General features: G+C 37.0%; 1 protein-coding gene across 3 annotated transcripts in view; it reads left to right on the top strand.

Annotated features, from left to right (window-relative positions):
• The window catches only part of MACROD2 (mono-ADP ribosylhydrolase 2), a 1,985,215-nt gene that overhangs the window by 1,889,879 nt on the left and 70,015 nt on the right, over positions 1–25,321 (top strand). For 2 of the 3 annotated variants that reach the window (XM_067707452.1, XM_067707451.1), the window contains 2 exons: positions 11,942–12,016; positions 12,270–12,362. In XM_067707452.1, the coding sequence (XP_067563553.1) occupies positions 11,942–12,016; positions 12,270–12,362 (168 nt within the window). The remainder of the gene's footprint in view (positions 1–11,941; positions 12,017–12,269; positions 12,363–25,321) is intronic. The other variant, XM_067707453.1, reaches the window with a different exon arrangement.

Here is a 25,321-nt window from a genome sequence, read left to right as displayed (position 1 = left end):
GAAACTAACAAAAGGCCTGTGCAGAAACAATAAATACAGAAAAGAAGGAAACATTCAAGACTGAGAAGGGCACAGTTGGAAAGGACTACGTGATAAGAGACTCGTTTAAATGTATGAAAACGTTGAAATAATTGTTTCAAAATTAGTATCAAAAGAGCTTACTTCAATGGTTGCTTTTACCTTTGAAAATTATAGTATATTATTTTAAATGAGAAAGAAAAAGAAGGACACACTTTCACTTTCAGTAATGAGAATCTAAATAATTTAGACCATTACTCCCACTAGACAACCTGGACCAAAATAAATAAATAAATATATATATATATATAAAATGAATATATATGAAAACTGACATACAGAGACAGAATTTGAAACTGTTTTTACCTTAGGGCATTTGCTGATTCTGCAAAAAGCATCTTAAGTCCCACTGCTCAAAAGGGCAAAGGACCCTGGTAAACCCCTGTGTTTCATGTTGAAACCCCAAAGATGTATACCTTAGCAGGAAGAATGAAACAGCAGTAGATCAGCCTCTTGCGAGACTGCCGCTCAGCTTCGAATCATCTCAATCCCCAGATTATATTAAGATCAACCTAGATTACCAGTCCCTCTAGGTACCTGAGAAAAACAAATGTAAATTACATACTAGATGGGGGAAAAAAAAGTATTCTAAGTTCCAAACCATTTACATAAACAATTTGTCAGATATAACGTCCAGCTCACACAGACAAAAAATAGCCAGAAAAAAATAAAGGAGGTAACATGAAAAACAAACAGTCAAGGGTGGCAAGCCCTCTTGGGCTGAAAATAGTAGTGTTACATAGTATAAAACACCAAGACTATAAGGGGGATAAAGACAAGAGTGAAAATCTTAGCTGAGAACTGAGAATTCAAAACAGAAAAAAAGCGAAAAAGAAAAAGTCTAGAAGTAAAAGATGCCACACTGAAATGAAGAACTCAGTGAGCGGGTTTATGGTTTATTAGACACAGATGAAAGAGAATTTATGAACTAGAAGTTAGGTCAGAAGAACATATCCAAAATAAAAACAGGAGAGAAGCATAGAATGGCAAACTAAAGAAAGGGAAAAGATATGGAGGATAAAATGACAAAGTCTATTACACGTGTAATTGGAATCCCAGACAGAAAGGGGAGAGGGGATTGGGCAATACTGGAAGAAATTCTGGTAAGAAGGGATATTAAGCCACATGTTCCAAGAGTCCTTTGAACGCCAAGCAAAATAAATCTACAACCAGGCCCATATAGTAAAGTTCCTGAAAGCCAAAGATAAACAGAACATCCAAAAGCAATTATCAAACAACTGGACTGATATCTAACTTTGCAAAAGATGGGACGGAAATAAAAAGACAGTACAACAGAATAGCTGCTGACCATGGATTCTAAACACAGAGAAAATGTATGTTTCAAGAATAAAGGTTAATTAAGAACATTTTGGACCAAACAAAGCAAACTTCACCACCAAAAAATTCTGGTGTTCTTCAGGTGGGACATTGATCCCAGAAAGAAGATCAAAGATGAAGGAAAGAATTAAAAGCAAGGTAAACAGTAATTGTTGGATAAATGTAAATGAGTATTGATGGTACAAATTAATAATGATGACTGTAATAATAATGTACTATGGGAGTTAAGAGATGCTTAGAATTAAAATAGGGAACTCTGCTCAATATTATGTAACAACCTAAATGGGAAAAGAATTTGAAAAAGACTAGATACACGTATATGTATAACTGAATGACTTTGCTGTACACCTGAAACTAACACAACATTGTTAATCAACTGTACTACAATATAAACTAAAAAGTTTAAAACATAAAAATAAAATCTCTGTAAAAAAAATTAATAAAATAAAATATACCATAATAATGCCGTTTATTGGGATGAGTTAAATTAAAGTATGCTAATGTTTTTCCATTGTCATGGAGAATAAAAGCACCAATTCATATTAAAATTTGGTAAGTCTCAGTGATGCCTGAGAGTCAGGAAGTGAGGTGAGGCCTGTGGTTGTCCCTGCTGACTGTCTGGAGAGACTTTCCAGGCTACAGTGCACAGCCCCCCAGACTCCCTGAGTTGAGGACACAGAGCTGAGAGTCCTAGAAGGCCAAGCATCTAGTGTTTCCAGGGCAGAGTCCTGGAGAGGAGAGAGCTCCACACAAGGAGCACTCTAGAGACCTACAGAGGGAATCCCTCAAGTCTTCAGCTGAGTATTGATCTGCGCATGCATAACAGGCTGGGTAAAGAACATTAAAGGACTTGAGGGAATGATACCTGGAGCTTGCATGGGGCTGAGAGGAGTGCCCGTTCCCACCAGGCAGACTGGAAAACCTAAAACCTCAAGAGGGCTCAGAAAGGGTTTACCTCAATAGTGGAGCAAAACTAGCAATTCACTAAATGCTGCTCTTGTCCTCTGCAAGCCAGCTTATAAACAAGACTTAAAAGGATCAAACTGTTTCTGAATAATTTAACTGATCCTAGAATGAAACTCAAGAACATTTATAGAAATAGAAACATACCTCACATCCAACAGAGTAATCAACAAAATTACCGGACATGAAAAGAAGTATTGGAAGACAAATCATGCAGCTCTTGTGTTCCTGCATGTTTTATGAGCAGAGACCCTTACTGCCTTTGTTTTGGCCAATCTTTTCAAGGGTGTTTGTACAAGCACACCCTTGTACAACCCACCCTTGTGGGTTCTGTTCCAGACCACTGAAATAAAGCAGAGACTGCAATAAAGCAAGTCACATGAATTTTTTGGTTTCCCAGTGCGTATAAAAGTTATGTTTACAATATACTGTAGTCTATTAAGTGCAATAGCATTATGTCTAAAAAATCAATACACACACCTTAATTGTAAAAAGATCTTATTGCTAGAAAATGCTAACTATCATCTGAGTCTCCAGGGAGTCGTGATCTTTCTGCTGGGGGAGGGTCTTGCCTGTATGCTGATGGCTGCTGACTGATCAGGGTGGTGGTTGCTGAAGTTTGGGGCGGCTGTGGCAGTTTCTTAAAATTAAGACAACAGTGACGTTTTCCACATCATTGACTCTTCCTTCCATGAACGATTTCTCTGTAGCATACAGTGCTGTTTGATAGCATTTTACCCACAGTAGAACTTCTTTCAACATTGGAGTCGATCCTCTCAAACCCTGCCACTGCTTTCTTAACTAAGTTTATGTAATGTTCTAAACCCTTTGCTGTCATTTCAACGATCTTCACAGCATTCACCAGAATTAGATTCCGTCTCAAGAAACCACTTTCGGGCTTCCCTGGTGGCGCAGTGGTTGAGAGTCCGCCTGCTGATGCAGGGGACACGGGTTCGTGCCCCGGTCCGGGAGGATCCCACATGCCGCAGAGCAGCTGGGCCTGTAAGCCATGGCCGCTGAGCCTGCGCGTCTGGAGCCTGTGCTCCGCAACGGGAGAGGCCACAACAGTGAGAGGCCCGCGTACCGCAAAAAAAAAAAAAGAAAGAAAGAAAGAAACCACTTTCTTTGCTTTTCCATAAGAAGTAACTCCTCATCTGTGAAGGTTTGATCCTGAAATTGTTGCAATTCAATCACATCTTCAGCCTCCACTTCTAATTCCAGTTCTCTTGCTATTTCTACCACATCTGCAGTTACTTCCTCCACTGAAGTCTTGAACCCCTCAAAGTCATCCATGAGGGTTGAAATCAACTTCTCCCAAATTCCTGTTAATGTTCACATTTTGACCACTTCCCATGAATCATGAATGTCCCTAATGGCTTCTCAAATGGTGAATCCTTTCCAGAAGGTTTTCAATTTATTTTGCCCAGATCCAACAGAGAACGAACTATCTATGGCAGCTATAGCCTTATGAAATGTATTTCTTAAATAATGGGATCTGAAAGCTAAAATTGCTCCTTGACCCATGGGCTGCAGAACGGATATTTTGTTAGCAGGCATGAAAACAACATTAATCTCATTGCACATCTCCCTCAGAGCTCTTGGGTGACCAAATTCATTGTCAATGAGCAATAACATTTTGAAAGGAATCTTTTTTTCTGAGCAGTAGGTCTCAACAGTGGGCTTGAAATATTCAGTAAAACATGTTGTAAATAGATGTGCTGTCATCCAGGCTTTGTTGTTCCATTTGTAGAGCACAGGAAGAGTAGATTGAACATAATTCTGAAGGGTCCTAGGATTTGGGGGAAGGCAAATGAGCATTGGCTTCAACTTAAAGTCACCATCTGCATTAGCCCCTAACAAGAGAGTCAGGCTGACCTTTGAAGCTTTGAAGCCAGGCATTGACTTCTCCTATCTAGCTATAAAAGTCCTAAATGGCATCTTCTTCCAATAGAAGGCTGTTTCTTCTGCATTGAAAAGCTGTCGTTTAGTGTAGCCACCTTCATTAATAATCTTAGCTAGATCTTCTGGGTAACTTACTGCAGCTTCTACATTAGCACTCGCTCCTTACCTTGTACTTTTATGTTATGGAGGTGAATTTTTTTTTTCTTAAACCTCATGAACCAACCTCTGCTAGCTTCAAACTTTTCTTCTGCAGCTTCCTCACCTCTCTCAGCCTTCATAGAATTGAAGAGAGTTAGGGCCTTGCCCTGGATTAGGCTTTGAAATAAGGGAATGTTGTGGCTGGTTTGATCTTCTATCCAGACCACTAAAACTTTCTCCATATCAGCAACAAGCCTGTTCCGCTTTCTTATTATTCATGTGTTTATTGGAGAATCACTTTTAATTTCCTTCAAGAACTTTTCCTTTGCCTTCATAACTTAGCTAACTGCTTAGTGCGAGAGGCCTAGCTTTCAGCCTGTCTTAGCTGTTGACACGCCTTCCTCACTAAGCTTAATCATTTCTAGTTTCTGATTTAAAGTGAGAGACGTGTGACTCTTCCTTTTACTTGAACACTCAGAGTCTGTTGTAGGGTTATTAATTGGCCTACTTGACAAGACACAGGAAAGTATGACCTATAGGAGAAGAGATATCAATTAATAGAAATCAATCCAGAAGTGGCACAGATGGGGTAATAATATGAAAGGGCATGTTAAAAATTATTAATTGTGTTCCACATCTTCAAGAAGCTAAAAGAAGGATCACCATGTTCATTAGAAACATGGAAGATATAAAAAGACCCAAATTGAATTTCTAAAGATTCGATTCACTCTGTTGAGTGTCTGAGATGAAAATTATACTTGACAGGAATAATGGCATATTAGACAGTGCAGAAGAAAAGATTAGTGAATTTGAAGATATAGCTATAGAAACTATCCAAATTCAAACACAGAGAGAATAAATGACTGAAGGAAATGAAAAGAGCATCAGTGAGCCATGGAACAACTTCAAGAGTGATTCCAAATACAATAATCATGAACTGGAATCTCTCAAGGAAGGCATGGGAAAGGGAGACAGAAAAAAATATTTGAAGTAATAGTTGCTGAAATTTTTCAGAAACTTTATGAAAACTATGAACTCACATATATAAGAAGTTCTATGACCCCAAAGCACAAGAAACATAAAATTATACTTAAGCAAATCACAATCAACTTGCTCAACACCAGTGATAAACAGAAAAATCTCAAAAACAATCAGATGAAAAAGACAAGTTACATACAGAGAAACAAATATAAGGATGAAGCAGACGTCTCATCAGAAATTACAAACTACAATTACAGGCAAAAATACGGATGAATCTCACAAGCTTTATATTAAACTAAAGAATGTACAAAAGCATGTATATTGTACAGGTTCATCTATGTCAACTTTGAAAAGCAGGAAAAATAACTAATATTTAGAAAGATGTGCTTAAGCAGTGAAATGGTAAAGAGAATGTAGGTAGTGATTACTATGACAGTCAGGGTGTTGATTGAACTTGGGTGACTGGGGAGGAGATACTGATTGAGCTGTGAGCTGGGCTTCTGGGCTGGATGGTTATCATAAGAATGTATAGTTTTTCTACCTGCTTTTGGTTATTTAATTGAGCTCTGCATATCGTTTGTGTATTTTCCTGTATGTATGTCATATTTTGATACAAGAGTTAAAAGAGGAAGAAAGAAAGGGAGGAAATGAAGGAAATAAGGGAGAGAGTAAAGAAAGGAAATTTCAGTAGCAGAGTTTGTAAAACAAAGACTCTAGTGGGGAGCAGGGAGGGTTGCAGCCAATGCTGACTTCAATAAAGATAATAAAAAACTAAAAATCCTGCTGTGCTATGGGTTCTGACAATATAAGTTAGGTTTAAGAATAACTTTGAGGGACTTCCCTGGTGGCACAGTGGTTAAGAATCCGCCTGCCAATGCAGGAGACACTGGTTCAAGCCCTGGTCCAGGAAGATCCCACATATTGCGGAGCAACTAAGCCCGTGCTCCACAACTAGTGAGCCTGTGCTCTAGAGCCCACAAGCCACAACTACTGAAGCCCACGTGCCACAACTGCTGAAGCCCACGCACATAGAGCCCGTGCTCCACAACAGGAAAAGCCACCGCAATGAGAAGCCCACACACCGCAATGAAGATTAGCCCCTGCTCGCCTCAACTAGAGAAAGCCCGTGTGCGGTGATGAAGACCCAATGCAGCCAAAAATTTAAAAATAAATAAATGAATTAATTTCAATAAAATAGTAAAGCTTTAAAAATGCAAAGTTAGAAAAAAAGTATATTTGAGAAATGAGCATCAAAAGAAAACATGGAAAACTACGTTAGAATCTCTCCAGTTAGAATTCTAGCAAAAAATCTCAAGTGAGAAAGAGTTGGTCATTTTATATCAATAAAAATTTAAATCTCTGATTAAATATAACAATGATGGGTTTTTATGTGTCAGATGATATAGAAAGATACAATATGAATAAAATCCAATTGAGAAGGAGATGGGGAATTCACAGATATGATATTATCAGTCAATGACAGAATCAATATACTAAAAATGACATGAAATCTTTGAAAAATGTGATTAACAGTGTAGTCCTACTGGAGGGATGGACAGGCTGATCAATGAAACAGAACAAAGAATTTGGAAATAGACCCCAGCAGATCTGAGATTTCAGTACATATTCAGGCTGACATTTTAAAGACAGATGACTCAGTAAATGTCATTAAGACAACTATTTGGCCATTTGGAAAAATAAACTGAATCCCAATCTCATTCCTTATGCCAATTTAAATTCCAAAAGGAGCAAAGATGAAATGTAAAACAAACTACAAAAATACTAGACTAAAAGAACCAAAGGTATATTTTTTTTATTTTGAAATAAAGACTGCTTTTTGAAATGTGAATATATACAGACACATGATTGTATGCTTATGTATTATAAAATACATGCACATACATATATATCTGTACTATGTGTGTTCATATGTCCATATATGTCATAAAAGAGTAAAGTGGGACTTCCCTGGTGGCGCAGTGGTTGAGAGTCTGCCTGCTGATGCAGGGGACACGGGTTCGTGCCCGGTCTGGGAAGATCCCACATGCCGCGGAGCGGCTGGGCCCGTGAGCCATGGCGACTGAGCCTGCGCGTCCAGAGCCTGTGCTCCGCAACAGGAGAGGCCACAACAGTGAGAGGCCCGCGTACCGCAAAAAAAAAAAAAAAAAAAAAAAAGAAGATTAAAGAGTAAAGTGGCTAAATCTGAATATATAAATTTTGACATGAAAAATAAAGGTTGTAATCAAATTCTAAAGAAAAACTGTTAGGAAAAGTATTCTCAGCCTAAATGACAAAGAATTAATTTTCTTATTACAAAAATAAAGACTTCATAAATCAATAAGAAAAAAAAGTAACCCAAGAGGAAAATGGGCAAAGGACTCACAATTCACAAAAGAAGAAATACAGTCATTATAAACATGAAGAGATGACCTATCTCTTCATTTCTTGAAGAGACGCAAATAAAACATGATTTCAGTGTCTTCTCCTTTTGAATATCAGATGTTTAATAAGTAGGATTGAAAATACACAGAATTGGTATGAAGAGGGTATCCAGACATGCTCACACACCATTGGTGGGCGATTAAAGGGCATAACCTCCTCATTAGCAATTTTGACAAAATGTAATAAAAGGGTAAAATGTTTACACTTTGATCCAAAAATTATGCTTTAAGAATTTATCTTAAAGTAACATCTACCAAAAGTAGAGAGGTATGTATCCACAAAAACGTTTGTTGCAGTACTGTGTTCGTTGGCAAAAATTTTTTAAAAAAGGGAACATCCAAAAATATGCCCATAACATGGAATATAATGCATCTTATAAGATTTCTGAAGAAATTGTAATGACAGTGTAAGCTGCTTATAAAAATGTAAACTAGAAAAGCAAGAATCAAAGTGTAAATTCATTTCAATGCCAGGATACATTTATATATTTCTGTAAATTGTGTATGTATGTGCGTATATAAGTGTGTGTGTATAGTTACATATTTTTTATATTCAGACATACACAAAGGCACACACTTATATACAGATAAATATATTTGTATACATATATATACACACATGCATATGTACATACACACGTACAAAAGAACGATAGCAGTTTACAGTATTAAGTGGCAATCCCTTAGTTGTAAAATTATTCATACTTCTCAATATTTGTAAGTATTTTTAAGTGTTTCTATAAGAAAACTTTCTTTTGTAACTACAAAAAAGAATAATCATAGAAATAATTTACATTAGGAAAGTAAATTTTATTGGCCCTAGGAAACTCTGAGGATAGCTTAGAAGATAATCAAATTCACACTAACCTAGGTTTAACTTTACTCTTAATCTGGGGTATTTTTAGACAAGCAGAATTTTGAATAATAGCAATCAAGTTGCAAGCTTAACAAAAGGACATAATTTCTATTATCTTTAAGAGAAGCATCAAAGAAACAAAGTCTTTGTTCTTAAGAAGATCTGAGCATCTAATAACCTATACACAACAAAACTATATTGTTGTTGCTATTGTTTAGAAACAGCCCATTTATGAAGTGAGTTTAAGTTTATCCTCCTCTAGAAATGTTTAATTCCAGACTGATGTTCCCAGACCGATTTTTATGCAAATTAATTAAAGCATTAGCTTGAGCCAAACTTAATTACCAGGCCTCCAAGAAACAATCATGTGATCTGTTTCTAAAGAAAAGTGAAAGGATTTTTGGATTATCTATTCTAATGGTCCCCTCCCATTAGTATGGCTGATTGAGTTCACTGTATCAAAAATATACATATAAACTGTGGGATCCTTTATGCTCTTTTGTTTCTTCTGCCAGGCGGGATTAGGGCAAAGGACAGTGGGTGGAATTCAACCAGACTGAATGTAGAGAGGCAAACATAAAGCGTGCCCCCATGGGGTCAATAAAGCAGGATGGAATGTGGTATTTCTGAGAGGCTGGAGAGAAAGGCAGATGGGCTGAGGCATCATTAACACACAGCAGGCCTGGGGGCAGGGCCCGGTGCTCACACATACCTCCTCCATACAATATGCCAAATCCTGGCGTGGCTCAGGTATGAGCAAGTGTGAGCATTCTTGGATTTCAAAGCTGAGAACCTCCTTGCTTTCCCTATTTTTCACGAACTTAATTTCAGGAAAATGAGAAAAAAATATATGCATTTTCGTTTCAAGAGAAGATTGCCAAAATATGTAGAGCACACAGGTAAAAACAGGTGAAGAGTGAGAAGGGCGGGGAGAGGAATATTCCAAAAGAGCTTGGCCGTGGCCTCTTATCCTCAAAGTGAAGGGCCAGGCCTTACTGGGAGGCGAGAAAATCCCTGGTATTCATCAAAGCCTCAGGCTACCACCCCATGTGGTCCCACCCAATCTGCGGTGCCCCAGGCCCTGGTGAAGTGCGATCTTCCTATTCCTGATGGAATTCCTCTGAGAATGTATGGAATGGGGCACTGAGACTGGAGACACACTGCAGTAAAGTGGCTGCTTCTACTCTCCGAATGCCCTGGGCTTCCCCGTCACTGTACAAACTCAGATCGCAGATAATGACTGGGAGGCGGTGCGATGGTCAGTTCCCCATCAACAGTGATAGAGAATGAGGCTCACTCAAAACAGTGAAGGTTCCCTCCACGTCATCCTCCCAGTAAACAAATGTCAGGGATGACTAGAAACTTTACCAGGAGACATATCCTTATATAATGCCAAAGATAGAGGGAATCTAAGATAGTATCTAGTTTCTTGGCCTTTTTTCTAAAGATAATAAAATTGAAGCCCAAAGAGGTTGTGATTTGCCTAAAACATTCAATTCTTCTTCCAAGGTTCTTTGCAATAAATATAGTATATGAAGCGTCTAGTAGCCTTAGTGCTTTGTTGCCAAAGGTACAATAGGAAGCAAGTAACACACCCTAATTACTATTTAGAGACATTGATGAATACTATAACAGAGGGCCAATTAAATGGACATTTTGGGATCACTCCTTATTAGTAGGTGCTGGGAAGAGAAATGAATAAAACAGTATTTATCTTCACAGTGCTCATACCCTGATAAGGGAAACAAACACAGATACAGCTATGTTACAGTGTGATGAGGAGAATAATAAACAGGTGAATAGGCAAAGGGACTCAATATGCAAAGATGTGATCACTCTATATAGTACCCAGAGGTGAAAAGGATGGAAATGGGTTTTGGGGGGAAGATTTTGCATGGCTTTCTGCTCCATATAAAGACTTTTGTGACAAGTAGTATCACAACATAGTCTAAAGAATAAAGGGCACAAATGGAATTCTCATACATTTCTGGTGGCACTATAAAATGGAATAAGCTCTTCAGAACACTGTTTTTTCAGGAACTAGTAAAGCTAAACATGTGTGTTGCCTGTTACTTAACAGTCTCACTCCTGTGTTTATACCCAAGTGATACGAGTACATATGTCCATCAAAAGACATGTACAAGAATGTTTTTAGCAATGTTATTCATTTAGCCCCAAACTGAAACATATTCCAACAATGGAAGAATATACGTCAGTGAGAAAGAATGGACAATTGATGCATGTGGTGACTAGGATTAATCTTACAGAAAACAAGTATAAATAGTAAGATACAAAATAGCACACACTGTATATTCTGTTTATATGGGCTGGGTACATATACTTGTCTCACAGGAGCCAGTGCAGGTCACATGGTCACAGGCAGGAAATGAGGATCCTTTTACAGAAGTAGAGACAACTTGGAACAATGATACATCTCCCCCAGGGACAGACCCAGACAAAGAGCCCAAACACGTCTGCTTCACCTTCGCGCCTGTAACCTCTGGCTCTGGAATTTTTTTTTTTTTAATTCAACAGTTAAATATCCTTAGCATAAAATCTTTCATTAAAATGATGCAAAGTGGACAGATTTCAATTTTTTCTCTTAGCACTTAAATGTTCTAGACACCACAGGGGAGAGGAGGAGAACCCAGGGGGTGCAAAAGTAAAACTATTCCTAGATAATCAGCCTTGGAGTAATCAAGAGCTAGCTGAATTCTCTCCTGACTTTTGCTATATTTAGTAGGTGTTTTATGAGAATGGTTGAGCTGTTAGGTGACCCCCATCCCTGTGTGCTCACATTACTAAAGTTTTATTATGCTCTCTTGATAGAAGAATGAAAGTACAAGCAGTGTTTTAATTTTCTAGGAATCCTCAAGATGGGAAATATCTATATAATAAAGGGAAATTGGATGCAACCCCTGCAACCCAGAAATTATTTAAAATTTCAAAACAGCCAGGTTGTATCCATTGATGTTCAGTGTATTTATAAGCTAAATATTAATTATACTAGTCAGTTCAAAGAAAAGTTTTTTGCCTACATTATCTGGATATTTCTCATAAAATACTTGATATAATTTTGATGATTTGCAAAATGACATCTTCACCCTCCACTTTGGTTCAAAACTGTTGTCTGCCTCTCCAGGCATGATCAAAGCCTGGTTTCTGAAATGTTTGCCTTTTTAAACCAGGAATAAAGCTATGGTCATGCATATCACATTTATTTTTCAATCACTGTTCTTAACAGGACAAAAGAATGATTCAATGAAGAATGAAATAAACATTGAGGCAGAGTCCCAGAGCTCATATATGGAAACAGAAGGTATTGAAACCAGAATATATTGTTATCTGAGAATGACGTGAAACTGTGGATCATGACTTCTATATATACTGGTGTGTATGAGTGGGGTGCGTGTATGCTTTCAGCAGTGATCACTAGACAGTGGCGGTAGTGTTCTGCTTTGTATGCCCGTTGAAACTTGGAGGGGAAAAAAGAACTTGGTGCTTTAGTCACTGTTTTCTCAATGATTCCAACTAAAACATCCCTGAGTATCCTTCTGTCTCATTCTATTTAGAGCTTTCATTGAACCAAGAAGATATCACGATCTTGGAGCAGCAAGAAGTGATTCCACTAACAGATGACCAAGAAGGAAAAGAAGGTGAAAAAGGTAGGACTGCCCTTAAATTAACCCATCAAGTATAAGAGTTTCTTTGGATTCCTGCCTAGAATTCAACCATCAGGGTTATCCTCATGAAACTGCAGTCTGTCAAGGGGCAAAATGAACATTTCTTTAATTCTAAACCTACTTTTGAAAGTAGAATAAAATCCAGAAGTAGCAAAAGAAGGTACTTGTAACAGTTTTTCATCCTTTCAAAGAATATGAAGATGTTTTTATTATTCATTTTGATTCGATTTTTAAAAATCACAGTTTTGAGAAAGCCTCTAAGAAATAGAAATTATGGACTAGACAGATAAAAGTCCTAGAAAATCTGAAATGGCTTTAAAACAAATAGATTAACCATTTTGTATTGATTTCATTCTGTCATCCTTCATATGGTAGTGACGAAGGAAGCAATTTGTGTAAAATAAGCACATTATATGAACCTTCTAAATTATGTTTGTCCACTAATATTAGGGTACAATTATATTGAATACTGTTTAAAAAAATAAGTGAGCATTATAATGATTTCAGAGGACATAAGAAGAATGAACACTTGGTAAATTTTAAAGCAGCCTTTGGGGCAAGAAGTCAATATATTAAAGTTAACATTTTTAAAAGTCTTTAAAAAATTATCAAAGAAATTTATTATTTATTAAAGAACTTAAAGAATTTCATTTTTCAATATAAAGCAATCTCTTAAAAGGAGGTAAAATGTGAAATAAAAAAGGAGATCATTTATCTCTTCTGCTGTATCATAAATCATACTGGTCTTAAAATGTGTTTGCAAAGTAGTTATAGAGTAATAACTTGACAGGCCTTGTTCACAGAACACAGTGATCAATTTTGTTTTCAAATGAAAACACAGACATGATCTCAATTGTAAAATCAGGTCAATAGTAAGTACAGCTTCCAAATTATGAACTCTTTTTGGCAGCTGCGTTGATACAGTTTAATTACTAAGTCATGTTAGTGATTCTGACATCCTGTTTTAATTTCCACTGCATTTAGAGCACAATATTCTTCTATATCTATGCCTCTAATGACCTTTTCTCTAATTGTAAATCCTAGTTCAGCTTCATGACACCATGTTCCTGGCAAGTCAAGTAAATGGTATATTTGGAGAATTTTATGTCTGACGATGATAATAGAAAATTGATACAACCCTTACTTGAAATACAGATACATGGCCTTGCTCCTTTGTTACTGACCACCAGTTCATATTCCCCTCTCACAGTGAAGCCAAACAAACTGAAACATCAGAGTTTTGAGCAGAGAAAGGTTTATCAAGGGCCGTGAATGGGTGGCTCTTGTTCAAAACATTCCAAACTCCCTGAAGGGTTTCAGCAAAGCATTTTTAAAGGCCAGAGAGGGAGGGGCGTCCAAGGGTCTGTGATCAGCTGCTGCACAATTCTCTGATTGGTTGATGGTGAGGTAACAGGGCAGTGTGTGGCAGGAGTTAACATTATCAGTCCTTAGGCTCCAGAAGGTCTGGGGGCTACAGGCTCATGATCAGCAAGTAGTTAATTTCTTCCCTTAGGTGGTGGTTTTTAGCATCTGAAAAAGTAAGGAAATATGCATGAGATAGTCTTATCTGGGTACTTCAGAGTTGAGCTACAGAGGAGGATATGGGGAGGGGTCTGTTCCAGGAAGTCCCCTTAGGGTCTTGCGTGGTTATACATTCAGTTGTACTTGTAAAGTATAAAATAGAGAATATTGCATCTGCCTGCTTAATTTCTCTATAGCAGAAATTATTTACTTTGTACGTTGTGCCTCAGGACATGCAAATGAGGAACATCAAACAACTGGTACATTGTCCTCTTTTTAACTTGACCTACAAGGGAAAAAGCTCGTGTTCAGCACACGTTGACTTGTCATCCTTCTCCCAGTGGCTTCTCCAGCATGTAGGACTCCTCTAGTTACTGAAGAGTTCAATTCTCCCTCGTAGGGATGCCAATCCTCTTCTGCAAATGGAGAAATGGCATGTGGGAAAGAAGTAAGATCAAATTCCGCTACTTGTAGCAACTTTTTTTTAATTAATTAATTTATTTATTTGTTTTATTGGCTGCGTTGGGTCTTCATTGCTGCGCGCAGGCCCTCTCTAGCTGCAGCCAGCGAGGGCTACTCTTCGTTGCGGTGCGCTGGCTTCCCATTGCGGTGGCTTCTCCCGCTGCGGGGCACAGGCTCCAGGCGTGTGGGCTTCAGTAGTTGTGGCTCGTGGGCTCCAGAGCACAGGCCCAGCAGCTGAGGTACACAAGCTCAGTTGCTCCGTGGTATGTGGGCTCCTCCCGGACCGGGGCTTGAGCCCGTGTGCCCCGCACTAGCAGGAGGACTCCTAACCACTGCACCACCAGGGAAGCCTCTTGCTTGTAGCAACTTTGAAGTTGAATTTCTTTGTTTAAAATTTGACTTTTCACTGTCGGAGAATAATAATGCTTATGGGCTTGAATTAACTGAGTTTTCCCTTCTTTACCAGAGATAATTAACTTTGCCCTGCCTTGAATATTTCTGTTTAAATTCGAAATAACTTAAAATTAACCACCTTTATCATCTTACTCGTTGCTTCAAAGTAAGAGTTAAAAGCTATTCTCTTACATATAAAGAAAGTAACCAAAGAAAAAGGGAGCAATGTAGATTTGGGGTGCACTGCAGCAGCCCTGCCCCCCACTGACAAGCTGGATGACCTGGGGCAGATTATTTAATCTTTCAATGCCTCAGTTTCCTCATCTGTACGAGGGTGATGACAGATATGCTTGTGATGAAACTTTAATGAGTAAAGTGATGTAAAGCGATTCCAACCATACCTGACACATAGAAAGCACACCTTAAGTGTTTAGTACTTATCATAATTGGATAAATTGATGACAAAATCAAGAGAATCCACATGTGGAGTTCCCCAAGTCCATTCCTAACTATTTTGAAGCCATAAAAATTTCATATAGTCTACATTATCCTTCAGCAGCAAATTGTTCTGCCCATTTTGTTTTCAGTACCATCTCCTGCAGGCTGTTTCAACATGTGTATTTAATACAGAAAGACAGAACAATTAATGAAAGGTGAGGTGGGAGACATTTCTGTATATTGAGAAAAATTTTTTTTTTGGTTAAGATTTCAATCTTCTGTTTGAGAAATGCTGATTCAACCATAATTTTTATTTTTAAAAGAAGATGCCATTGATTTATTGATTTTAGATCCACAGAATAAAAGTAGTCATTGAATGTTCTTTTCTTTTGTTTCCTATAGTTACTGAAGAGTTTTGTTTGAAAATATTTTGAGAACATAGCTCCAGGGTTTGTGTATATTCACAGTGTCTCTTAGTGGAAAGTTGCATACACGCATTAAGAGCTACTCTTATCTGCCAAAAAAAAAAATGAGTACTCTGTTAAATTTATAGGGATATTCTTTACAGCCTTAGAAATATTGGTTCTCTTTTGAGAATCTTTCTAAGGAGACAGAAAGTGGTTCCTTTCAAAAAATTCCAGACCAGGAAAAATGTATAACCTTTTTGTCTCATTTCACAGCATTCTATATAAGATCAGAAAATGTAGATAATCTTTAGGATATGTCTTCGATGGCTCCCAGGTATATGGGCACAGATGTTGTAACATTAAGTTTGGAAGTTAGCTCTACCAAAATATGGGTTTTGAAGAGAAGAGAAAATATTCAGCAGAAGTTCATGCTGATAAAATTACACAATAGCACAATGGACATTTCCCTAGGAGACGTGAAATACAGAAATTTCAGCAGGCATAAAGTGCACATAGGGCAGCTTTTCTCATATAGCCACATTGCCTCTTCCTAAATGAGTCCGGTTTTATGCTTTCCCAGCAGGATCTGCAGCACATAGGAAACCCAGTAAAATAACATCATTTAGGTTAGTAACCAAATAGGAAAGTAATCTTATAGGTGATCGCCTCTAAAAAGATCTCATGTTTTAGCATAAAATATGACTTTAGCCAGCATTAAAATGTTTTTTCTGAAGATTTCTATTTCTAGTGGAATTTAGAAATAGTTCATATAAAATCTTCACTAGATCAACATTGTATCATTATTATATCACATAATTTTAACTTATGTTTCTTAGAAATATATTGGACTTCCCAAGTGTTATACAGAATGCATGCATTCCAATTATTTTTCTTGGATCCAGCAATAAGTATAATATGGAATAAAAATCCTTTATCTTGGGCTGATCAAAATGTTGATGGAGATTTAAAGTATATTATGGTATAAGGTCTTCTTGGAAAAAGATGGATATTGACAGGCATGCAAGTAGGAAGTGAAGTGTAAATCAGCAACAAGTATAAATTATCACGTCCTTTGGCTCATGTTTTGGCCTCTGACGAGCAGGACCATGAGACTAAGTGTGCAGAGAACCATGGCTTCTTGCTCTGGCTATGTGGTTTCTGGCAATTCTTTACCTTTTATAAATTCCAGTTTCTGGGGTAGTAAAATGAGGGGCATGAACTCAATAATGCAGGGATGAGACTGTCCGATTTTATGAACTTTCTTGGAAGGCCAGCTCTGAAGAACCACATTCTTGATGAAACAAGGGGTGATGAGATGGGAGCCAGTGGTCATCAATACACTGAGAAAGCTGAAACTGTAGGTTTTACTCAGTTTTATTCATTGTATCCTATTGATAAAAATGCAGAGGGACTCTAGACCAGACAAAAAGATCAGCCAGACTAACTTCTTTTATTTCAGGACTTAACCAATAATTGGACAGCTAGTGATTCCCGGAAGATACTTTAAATGGGATAAACGTGCCCTTTAGCTCAAATGAGGTTGACCCACAAACTCTGCTCAGAACCAGGCTAGATTTACATCACCCATCTTTTTTAGTCCACATGAGAAACTTCTTTTCTTGTAGTTCCTCTGGTCACTGTTTTCATCTTTCAGTGAACACAGAGTGAACCACTTTCTCTTCTGCTCCTACTAATCAAATCCCTTAGGGTTTTATTTTGTCTTCAAGACACCACTACACAGCCCTTGGTGTTTTCCATTATTGATGGGATTCTTACATCACTGACACAGCCCTTTCCCCTCTACTTGAAAATCAGCCTCCACACCAGCAATGCAGCAACAACACAAACACACGTTCAGGCTTTCATACTCCAGTCTGTGTGCTTTGCTATGGAGAATCATGATTCAGGCACAGTTTTGATTCATGCAAAATATTATATGAACTTTCATCTTGATTAATTAACTTACTGGAACTTTATATATTCTGAAATCTTATCTTGTATATCATATACTGTTATGTGATATAATAATGATACAATGTTGATCTAGTTAAGATTTTATATGAAATATTTCTGAATTCCACTAGAAATAAAAATCTTCAGAAAAAACGTTTTAATGCTGGCTAAAGTCATATTTTATGCTAAAACGTGAGATCTTTTTAGAGGAGATCACCTATAAGATTACTTTCCTATTTGGTTATTAATCTAAATGATGTTATTTTACTGGATTTCATATGTGTTTATCTTATCTTGTATCTTATCTTTTCAAATGAAGTCAAATTTAGTAATCCTGCATAATTCACATTGGCAGCACGATAATTTAGGTGTTTTAGGGCAGCTTCATTTTCCAATGATTTTTTCTGTTATCAGTCTTTTTTCCTAATCATATTTTGTAGCTGGAATTTGTCAGCCAAAATTTTATTTTAGAATATAAGATAAATTAATAATGCTGGTGCCTGTTCAGCTTTTGTGAATATTTTTGTGTTTAATGAAATTCCTTGTATTCGTTAAATACACTGAATGTAAAAACTATGAAGTTTTAAGCTAAATTATTTGTCTTCTGCATATCTCTATGTATGTAATATATACATGTAAAACCAGTTCATTCAAATTCCACTGTATAAGAAGTAAAGATAGAATGTTTCATTCACATTTAACATTTTTTTAAATTTATTTTTAAAGTATGAATTTTCTTCAGGTTTCTCCCTCAAATAAAAGTGTAACTGACCTATAATTTTAAAGTTAAAAAATAGAAAAGTAAAAAGCATATTCACTGCAACAATAATAATTTTGGTTCCCATAATGCAATATTGTGTAAATTTAGATTAAACATGTGTAAACCTCATATGTGGCTTCTCAAGAAAGTATACTTGGCCTCTTGAATGTGGCCAAGTCCCCAGCAGGCTATCATCATCTTGTCTTTTAAGATTTAGAAAAACTTTCCCTGAACCTCCATTTTACATGTCAGGGAGGAAGTACCACAAATCCAAGTAATATGTGTAGGCTCAAGTGGACATTAGGATAAAAATTTGTAATCCTTCGTCTATCCCTGTCTGGGGAATTTTGAGAGACCATCTCTACTAATTCTCTAGCATCCAGCTTTGTTTCTGGATCCCTTTTTCTTTTCATTTTTTATTTTTAACTTTGTATCAAGCCTAGGTTGTCTGGTTTTCCCCCAAGACCTATAACCTTGTGGCTTATCAAAGTAATTTCCAAAGATAAAACAGATCTCTTCCTTAAGTGCAATTCTATCTCTAGGTGTTGAACTTTTTATTTCTGTCTGCTACATCAGAGTTCTGCAACTCTTTGTGCATGAAGTACCTTAATTCTTTTTTTTTTCTCAAAACAACTTTTTCTTGAAGTATAGTTGATGTACAATGTTGTATAAGTTTCAGGTATACAGCTAAGTGATACAGATATATATGTATATACTCTTTTTCAGATTCTTTTCCATTATAGGTTATTATAAGATATTGAATATAGTTCCCTGAACTATACAGTAGGACCTTGTTTTTTATTTTATATATAGTGGTGTGTATGTGTTAATCCCAAACTCCTAATTTATCCCTCCCTCCCCTTTCCTCTTGGGTAAGCGTAAATTTGTTTTCTGTGTCTGTGAGTCTCTTTCCTTTTTGTAAATAAGTTTGTTTGTATCATTTTTTTTAGATTCCACATATTAGTGATATCATTTGATATTTGGCTTTATCTGACTTACTTCACTTAGTAGGTCCATCCATGTTGCTGTAAATGGCATTATTTCTTTCTTTTTTATGGCTGAGTAGTATTCCATTGTGTGTGTGTGTGTGTGTATATATATATATATATATATATATATAAAACAAATCTTCTTTATCCATTCACCTGTCAATGGATCCATTCATTCTTTCTGTCAGTGGATCCATTCTGTCATTCATTCTGTCAATGGATCCATTCAAATCTGCTTTATCCATTCATCTGTCAATGGATATTGGGGTTGTTTCCATGTCTTGGCTGTTGTAAGTAGTGCTGCTATGAATACGGGTGCATGTATCTTTTCATTTTAGAGTTTTCGTCTTTTACAGATATATGCCCAGGAGTGGGATTGCTGGATCATATGGTAACTCTATTTTTAGTTTTTGAAGGAACCTCTACTATTCTCCATAGTGGCTGCATCAATTTACATTCCCACCAACAGTGTAGTAGTGTTCCCTTTTCTCCACACCCTCTCCAGCATTTATTATCTGTAGACTTTTTGATGTTGGCCTGTCTGACAGGTGTGAGGTAATACCTCATTGTAGCTTTAATTTGCATTTCTCTAATAATTAGTGATGTTGAGCATCTTTTCATGTGCCTTTTGGCCATCTGTATGTCTTCTCTGGAGAAATGTCTATTTAGGTCTTCTCCCCATTTTTTGATTGGGTTGTTTGTTTTTTTTCCGTTGAGATGTATGAGCTATTTGCATATTTTGGAAATAAGTCCCTTGCCAGTCGCATCATTTGCAAATATTTTCTCCCAGTCTGTACGTTGTCTTTTTGTTATGTTTATGGTTTCCTTTGCTGTGCAAAAGCTTTTAATTAGGTCCTTTTTGTTTATTTTTGTTTTTATTTCCATTACTCTAGGAGATGGATCCAAAAAAATATTGCTGTGATTTATGTCAAAGAGTGCTCTACCTATGTTTTCCTCTAGGAGTTTTATAACATCCATTCTTACATTTAGGTCTTTAATCCATTTTGGGTTTATTTTCCTACGTGGTATTAGAGAATGTTCTAATTTCATTCTTTTACATGTAGCTGTACAGTTTTCCCAACACCACTTATTGAAGAGACCATCTTTTCCCCGTTGCATATTCTTGCCTCCTCTGTCGTAGATTAATTGACCGTAAGTTCATGGGTTTATTTCTAGGCTTTCTATCCTGTTGCATTGATCTATGTGTCTGTTTTTGTGCCATTATCATGCTGTTTTGATGACTGTAGCTTTGTAGTATAGTCTGAAGTCAGGGAGCCTGATTCCTCCAGTCCCATTTTCTTTCTCAAGATTGCTTTAGCTATTCAGGGTCTTTTGTGTTTCCATACAAATTTTTAAAATTTTTGTTCTGGTTCTGTGAAAAATGCCATTGGTATTTTGATACGGATTGCATTGAATCTGTAGATTGCCCTGGATAGTATGGTCATTTTAACAATATTGATTCTTCCAGTCCAAGAACTGGAAGTACCTTAATTCTTATCACAACTAATGAAAAGAGTAGTTTTTTATTTGCATCTAAACATTATTTTACATATACTATCCTTAAATAGTCTAGAAAATTAGCCTCCTCGAAAAACAGTGAGTATAATTGTTAATGTTTGGTGACACATTCATTATATCTGCCCTCTTCTCCAAGATATTAAATAATGCTAAACTGTAATTTTCAGAAAGATGAAATCATGACTCATGATCTTCCATAAATACGTGTAAAAGATTTTATTTAAATCATTAATAAGGGGACCAGTAAGATGTAAAACTGGTTCAAGAAAGAATAATATATATACGTATATCCAAATGTATATGTATAGCTCCATAATACACATACAGTCAGGAATACCAAATATATCCATACATATACACATACACCCACGATTCAGGAATACTGACATTTGAAAGACTGGTTAATATCATATAGGACAGTAAAATGTATTCTTTCTTCTCCACCAAACAGAATACATTTACACTGCTATGAAGAAGTCTCATTTTCATTATTACAAGTTTTCTACAAGGTAACTTCTACCCCTACAGATTTGTAAAACAGTATAGTTGTAGAAAGTCAAAGGAGTAACACCGTTATAGATTCAGATCATCTTCAATTCTCTGCCCTGCGAACACCAGATGCCTTGGCCTTCCCAGACTCTCAGCTCAGTCTCCTCCACTCAGGGAGTCTGCTGGGTTGTGCACTGTGGCCTGGAAAGTCTCTCCAGACAGTGAGTGGGGACAACCACAAGGCTCACCTCACTTCCTGACTCTCAGGCATCACTGAGACTTACCAAATTTTAATATGAATTGGTACTTTTATTCTCCATGACAATGGAAAAATATTAGCATACTTAAATTAAATGTGCCTCATCCCAATAAATGCCACTATTGCAATATATTTTAATTCTAAGTATATCTTAACTCCCATAATACATTATTCTTATTATACTCATAATTGATTTGTACCATCACTATTCATTTAGACTTATCCAATAATTACCATTTACCTCACTTATAATTCCTTCCTTCATCTTTGACCATCTGGGATCAATATCCTTCCACCTGAAGAACACAAAAAGGCCACTAGGTAACAGAACTAACAAATGCAGGTCTAATCTATAAATTGACTGGGGTGGATAGTTAGGGATTCTAATAATATGGATGTGTAAATATGTTCATTTACACATTTTGTTGTAAAGACCAAGATATTGTCAACCCAAATTTTAACACAGAACCTTAAAGTCAGATATTATTTGGAGTATCTGCTTTCAAAGACCACAGAAGTTCATCATCTACTTACATAAAGGATTTTTTAAAATAGCCACAAAATATTATGTCATATATATTGGATAAAGTAGTTACTGTACCTGGGTTTAGACTTAACCACTTCACTCAACTCATCAGATGAAGGAACTTCCGGACCCTATTGACTGTACAAAAGGTACATCCATTCTGATTTGAATTTCAAATATAAAGTGCTACTTTTCTTTCTGCTTTAGAAAGAAACTCAATTTCTTTTCATTACTCTTTATACGTCAGGTGCCTTCATTTCAGCACAGTATGTAAAGAACAGGTGGTGTAAGGAGTACTTTGAATGTTAATTATTTTTTTCATTTATTTCACTGTGAGGATTTACCTTTCAATGTGTTTTTATAATCAAGATAGAAACAGGGAGCTTGGTGCTTGAAGGTTTCACTACATTCATTTTATGGCATCTGCTGCAATGATTTTAAAAAAGAAAAAGGAAAAGAAGGAGGTAGGCATTTTAACAATAGCAAGGGGTTTGGGTTGATTGTATGTGATCGCTTTATTTCATTATGAATCTTCAAAAGAAATGTTGAGATGAATCAGTCATGTTTCTAACCAATAAATATCACTCGTAGTTAGAGCTTACATTTTTGACATAGAAGCACGTCTGTTCACTTTTCAGAAATGTCATAATTTATTAGTCTCGGATTTTATTTGAAACTAATAGAAAAAAACTACAGAGAAATAGGAATGAAAGAGAAAAAAACCTGCAAATTTCTTCTTAAACACATATTTCAAAGGAGAATGTTTACTTCCATGTATCGTATTTAGCTTATTTCTCAAATACCCACAAAGTTTAGTTCACCCATCCTTCATTTTTCTTATAATATTGAGCATAATTCATAAGATAATATTTAGGAGGTGTGCAGTTCATAATATATTAAGACATGTAAGTTCAACGGAAAGGAACACTTATCAAAATTAACATAGTCATTTCATACTATTACATTACTCATTTTTCCCATTAACAAAATATGTATTATAGACAGCCTTAAGCAATCAGAAAGCAAAACTTGCACAAAATGTAGAAATTATATATAATTAATGGATAATAATAGACAAGATAAATACAGATATAATGTGTGTGTGTGTGAGAGAGAGAGAGAGAGCCAGCAAGCGCCTGAGATGTGAAGGTGCTACGTTGCTGGCATTGAGGATGGAATAAGGAGGCCATGGAAGACAAGGAATACAGGCAGCCTCTAAAAACGGGAATATGTAAGGAAATGGATTCTTCCCAGATCCTCCAGAAGGAAGGTAATTCTGCTGACACCTTGATTTTAGCCCCATAAGACCCATTTCAGACTTCCGGCCTCCAGAATTATAAGATAATAAATTTGTGTTATGTTAAGACACAGGCTATGGTAATTTGTTGCAACAGGAATAGGGAACTAATAAATTAACCCTCAACATGGTTTCTCCAAACCATGTTGAAAAATTTAGGCTTTTCTTAAATAGTTCCCCAGAGAAAGGAGAGACTCCAATATCTTCCCATGCTCGAGTTGGGAATTACCATAAAGTTGTCCCTCCTTCTATAATCTATGCTGAATTAGGCAGCATTTTTATTATCATGACCCATCCCTTTTTTTTAAATTTTAGAATTTTATTTATTTTTTTATACAGCAGGTTCTTATTAGTTATCTATTTTATACAGATTAGTATATACATGTCAATCCCAATCTCCCAATTCATCACGCCACCACCCCCACCACCCCCTGCCACTTTCCCCGCTTCGTGTCCATACGTTTGTTCTCTATATCTGTGTCTCTATTTCTGCCCTGCAAGCTGGTTCATCTGTACCATTTTTCTAGGAACCTGTCCCTTTTTAATGTCAGTCTCTGTTGGTTGCACAACTGGAATTTAATTCTGGTAAATCTAATTACAGCATCCACAGTAAGTGCCAGTAGAATAGTTATGCATCTCTAGGAGATTAAAAGAAAAGGAATTAAAGGCAGTAAGAAAATGAAGAAAGGAAGGAGAGGAAAGGAAGGAAGGAACGAGAAAAAAAGAAGTAAAAGAGATAGGAAGAAAGGAGGGAGAGAAGGAAAAAGGGTAGAAGGAAGAGAAAAGGCTGGTTTCTATTTTCTGGCCTGGGAAAAACAATAATTTAAGTAAATATCCAACCAATACTTTTTGGAAATGGAGGAGATATAAAATTCATGTCCAACAAATGTTCCAACTGAGCTCTCCCTGACTAATATCACAAAATGTGAAGAGAGAAATTCTTGACCCTAACCCTTGCTCAGGTGTTATCCCAGCACAATGGCTCTCAAACTTAGGTGTATATAAGAATTAAAGTGTTCGTTAAAACACAGATTTCTGGACCCTACGGCCAGAGACTTGGATACAGGAGGTCTTGGTGGGCTTGTGACCTGCACTTCCATCAAGCTCCTAGGTAATGGCGATGTTGCTGGTCTGTGGACCACATTTTGAATGGCACCACTACTGTAGTATTTTGCATCCAAAGTTAGACAATTCTTTTTGAAAAATCCCTTAGACCTTTGCCTCTGCCTTCTTTTTGTTGGAGGGTGGGATGTTTAAACATGGCAAAGATGATGGATGGATGGATGGATAGACAGACAGACAGGTGATACAGAACATACTCCTCAGTAGATCCGAATCACCTGGATGCCTCGTTAAAGGGTAGATTGCTGGACCCTATACCTCAAGTTCAGATTCAGTAGGTCTGTGGCCACGGGCAAGCAGGAGATTGCATTTTTAACAAGTTCCCAGATGATGTTGAGGCTGCTGGTCCAGGTACCATATTTTGAGAACACTGGCAAAGCCCTTGTTCATTATCCACACTGGCTGTCTCACATCAGGCACTGAGAGAGGAAAGGGTCTCTTACCATCATCCTGGACTCCCAGACCTGCAGCTGGGATACTGGACAGATGGGGACCTCTTCCCAACTCAGACCCCTGTTTGTCTGAGATCAGCTGCCTGTAAGCCGCTCTTCCCACCTGTGCCCTCCTTGTGGTCACCGATACAGTGCATCTTTCCCCCAGGGCGGGTCTAGGAGGCCATGTGGAAGAGGGAGCACAGAGGCTGCATGCCCAGGTTAGGAAGGTGAGGAAGAGGACTCTGTCCATTGGGAAGCAGACCCGGGGCACACCAAGAGCATCCAGAGAATACATTTGAATTGTGCGTCTGAAAAATGTGTTCCTGATTTTGATGAAAAGGGAATAATGAAGAAAATAAAAACATTTCGCCAT

This window comes from Pseudorca crassidens, chromosome 15, assembly GCF_039906515.1.
Source record: "Pseudorca crassidens isolate mPseCra1 chromosome 15, mPseCra1.hap1, whole genome shotgun sequence".
Classification (NCBI taxonomy): Eukaryota; Metazoa; Chordata; class Mammalia; order Artiodactyla; family Delphinidae; genus Pseudorca; species Pseudorca crassidens.
The sequence above is the reverse complement of the archived record's forward strand: the minus strand, read 5'-3'. Positions and strand labels throughout refer to the sequence as shown.